At 41.5% G+C, this 3,891-nt stretch overlaps 1 protein-coding gene across 1 annotated transcript; it reads left to right on the top strand.

Annotated features, from left to right (window-relative positions):
* Positions 1–859: 859 nt before the first annotated feature.
* LOC125946306 (uncharacterized) lies at positions 860–2,897 on the top strand (the record flags this gene model as incomplete). Its single annotated transcript, XM_049669020.1, is given in 2 exon segments — positions 860–1,511; positions 1,514–2,897. Coding segments are annotated over 2 exon segments (1,329 nt in total), but the record flags the coding sequence as incomplete, so codon positions are not given.
* Positions 2,898–3,891: the final 994 nt, after the last annotated feature.

Genomic DNA, 3,891 nt, shown 5'->3' with positions numbered 1-3,891 from the left:
GTCTTCGCGCGCCCAAATAAACAGAAACCGTTTTCTGTTTCTGCTTTAGAATGTGGCCCCATGACGCGGTATACTGCTTTTTCTACAACAATGACAACTAGGAAGAAGCATGTTGAGGCTCCAGGCAGCAGAGCTATCGTTGAGAGCTTTTAAAAGGATCATTGTGCAGTGTTGAATTCAAAAATACAAGGAAACATGGGAACAGTCATTCCAAGCTGTAAACATTAGTCCCAATTTCGGTTAAATGAGAAATGGAACTAGTGCAATATGCTCCATAATGCCATGGGAAATTTAAAAAAAAGCTGAAAATGTTTTCACCATTTCTTTATTCTGGCAGGAATAAACAAAAACATCATGAAATTAGTTCCAAGCAACATTAACAAGCAAGAATGGACCAGGGAAACAAGGACCCTGAATCAATTCTTTGAAAAGGAGCACATTTAGAGGTAAGTTGAATGAAAGGAAACGTATTGCAACAGGCTACTGCGCATCTCTCCAGTTACATGTTAGCAGCACCTAAGTGACATGCCAGGACCTTAGTGAATGCGCTCTGAAATTACATCGCAAATACATAGTTCAAGCGTGTGCCATGTAAAGCTTGGTAACAGGAGATTGTGGGTTCATATAGAAGAAAACAAAAGGATTGACAGCAGAAACGACAGCAATTAATGAGATGCTGTAGTATCATTTATTTGCTCATTTACAAGCACAATACATACGTTGATTTTCAAAGTATATGTGAAAGTAGAAGCTTGACAGTGTTACCATTTAGTTGAACTATCAAACAGTAATGCTCAGTAGTTAAGGACTTATCATCAGAGAGATATTCACACAATATACTGTATGAAATATTCACATTAATGTGTCATTTCTACGCAGGTACATTGAAGGCAAGGGTGCACAAAAGCACAGAGATGCAGGTTTGCGCCTCTTCACCTCTGGGCACCTGCAGAAACTTGAGTTTTTGAAGATAGAAAGCTCAGAGACTGTTGTGCGTGCAGACGTTCTGGCATCAATGACAACAAGGACTATATATAAGGTGTCAGCCCGGCTACTAAGAAGTGATGGAGAAATTGTTTCAGGCACCTGCACCTGTGTTGCTGGCAAAGGGTCTGCATGTAAGCACCTGTGTTGTGTTTTCTATGGGTTGATGTATATAGCTCAGCATGACCTTGCAACTGTGCCAACCTTGCTGGCGTGTACTGAGACAGAAAGGCAATGGTACAAACCGAGAGATCCGAGAAATGTACCACATAGCTTTGAAGACCTTGTCTTTTCGAAGGATACTTGGGAGAGACTCAGCAGTGCACCTGAGCATCACAACAAACGAATGAAATATTCATCACTAAAGCCAGAAAGAGAGGTCATGACGACACGAACCTTAATTGGCTTACATGGAAAACTAAAAGAAAATGGACTGCAGTGCTTCGCTGACATTTTAGAGGCTAATGATTTCTTGTGTGACAAAAGCACCGAGTCAACAAAAGACAACAATGTGCTTGAAAGCATGCCGTAAAAAAGTCACAGACGCTAGTGTACTCAGCTTATGATGTTGCTGCTGTTGAGAGTGCGACAAGGCTGCAGAGTGGCTCAACACTGTGGCACCATTACAGAAAGGGATTGATAACGGCCTCAGTAGCACATAGAGTGTACACGTGGGTCAAAACGTGCGAAACAAAAATGGGGCCTCATGATGCCCGGTCACTTCTGAGTGCCATAATGGGGAAGAAGTGTCGAGCCACATACGCCATGAAACGAGGGCTGTTGTGTGAGGATAATGCAAGGAAGGAATTCATAGAGCAAAACAAAGGGCACTTGGACATACAGGTCGAACAGTGCGGTCTGCTTTTGTGCCGGAGCAATTCTTTTCTAGGAGCAAGCCCCGATGGCATTGTTAAATGCCTTTGTTGTGAGCCTAGTGTTCTGGAAATTAAGAGTCCAATGAACCTTGACACATTTTGTAAGAGTGAGCTACGTGATGGGTATCTGAAGAGAAGCAGCAGATACTTCACCCAAGTACAAATGCAAATGGGGGTGAGCTGCTTACAATCTTGCATCCTCTTCGTTTACAGTGAACAAAAGTGCGTGCAAGTTTCTGTGAATTTTGATCAGAGTTTTTTCGATGAACTGGTGAAGCGGTGCAAATTTTTTTGTGAGAAGTACTTGGTGCCTTCCTTTCTTGACAGTTAGCACTTCAAAATTTCTATTAGGCATTTTGTAGTAGTAGTAGTCATAGGTCGGCAAACTCACTCATGAGTCGACTCACTCAGACTCAGATCGGTCCGTGAGTGTGAGTGAGTAATATTTTGGTGAGCTTGAGTCCGAGTGTGTCCAGCTGAGGAAAATTTTAGGGAGTCTGAGTCCGAGTGAGGAAGATATTGGCGAGTCTGAGTGAGCCCTAAGCGCAAAATGTATTTCTTGAGTGAGTCTGAGTGAGCTCCACCTTTTATTACCAACCTATGGTCCTATCTACTCAACTTAAGCATTACTATCAGCCTTCTATCGGCTTACGTTTATACTCAAGTCTATTTACACATATCTCAACACACTAGCGTTCATGTGCCACCTCAATATTTATTTATCAGAGGCGTGAGTTAGGGGGTGGGGGATACATGACCTCCCCCGCAAACTCTTTCATGAACGTTCTTGATAAAAATATCTCGTGTGAGTCGCACATTTCATAACAATGTCCTTACTGGATTGAAATCACTGATAACTCGTACTTGAAAGTACAGGATCAAAAGGCGTATCGTAGAGCACCGATTATGTGAGATATTGGCGTTAAAGAGCATTGACACCTCGATCGAAAGCTAATTTTAGGCTAATACGGACTCGTGAGTCAACTCACGCACTCAGGTCAAGCCATGAGTGAGTCCGGCTGAGTAATATGTCGGTGAGTTTGAGTCCAAGTGAGCTCGGTTCAGAAATAGTTTGGTGAGCCCGAGTCTGAGTGAGTCCGGTTGAGGAAAATTTTGGTGAGACTGAGTCCGAGTGAGCCCTCAGAGCAATATATATTTCTTGAGTGAGTCTGAGTGAGCTCTAATTTTTTGCCGACCTATGGTAGTAGTAGATCCTGAAACATGGTATTTATTGTCATTTCTTCCTGCTTTGCTTTGGCATGCTGAGAATACATTTAGAGTAAGAATGGTGGTTATTCAACAACATAATTGTGGTGTCACTAAGTTTTGCTGGTTGACTACGCATGGTACACCTGTACCTAACCTAATAAGTGGTGCTAACAGACAGCCACTAATGTAGAGGCAGGTGATCCTGCAGGAAACATTGCCAGCAGACATTTATTGACAATATAAAAAGTATACAGGGCTTTACAAAGGGAAGGACATGAATATGTCAGATATTAGATACAACAAACAAAACAATAACAGGAAACAGAAAGTTACAGACCTAGCACTTAACAATCACAATCGAATAGAGAAAATGAGAAACACAACAAACAAGGTATTACCAAAACATGGTAACTGAGCAGTGCGAATTATCCAATCACTAATGGCTCCTTTGAAACTCACCATCCTAAATGCAGGTAGTTAAGGGTGGATGATCCTTATACCTAGAACAACTGTTGAGCTTTTGTCATTTTGAGGTGCACTTTTAGAAGGACCCTTCATGAATCTAGTCTGGTAGATATTTTTTTGCCAAGATGCGGAGCTTTCAGAACAGTACCAGTTCTCGACAAGGTGAAGTGTGCTAAAAATTCTGTTTTGAAATGAACACCATGAAGCTGCATAAAACCATCAGCAGCTGATTTGAGCAAATGAATCGATATAGTGGCTGTTTCTTTAATATATGGAAGTGAATGTTGTGGCAATATTTTTTTTTATTTTACGAGAACATGCAATGAATACTTGTGCTCTTTCTTCAGAAGGTTTATAA

This window comes from Dermacentor silvarum, chromosome 6, assembly GCF_013339745.2.
Source record: "Dermacentor silvarum isolate Dsil-2018 chromosome 6, BIME_Dsil_1.4, whole genome shotgun sequence".
NCBI classification, from domain to species: domain Eukaryota; kingdom Metazoa; phylum Arthropoda; class Arachnida; order Ixodida; family Ixodidae; genus Dermacentor; species Dermacentor silvarum.
This window is presented reverse-complemented; position numbering and strand designations above follow the sequence as displayed.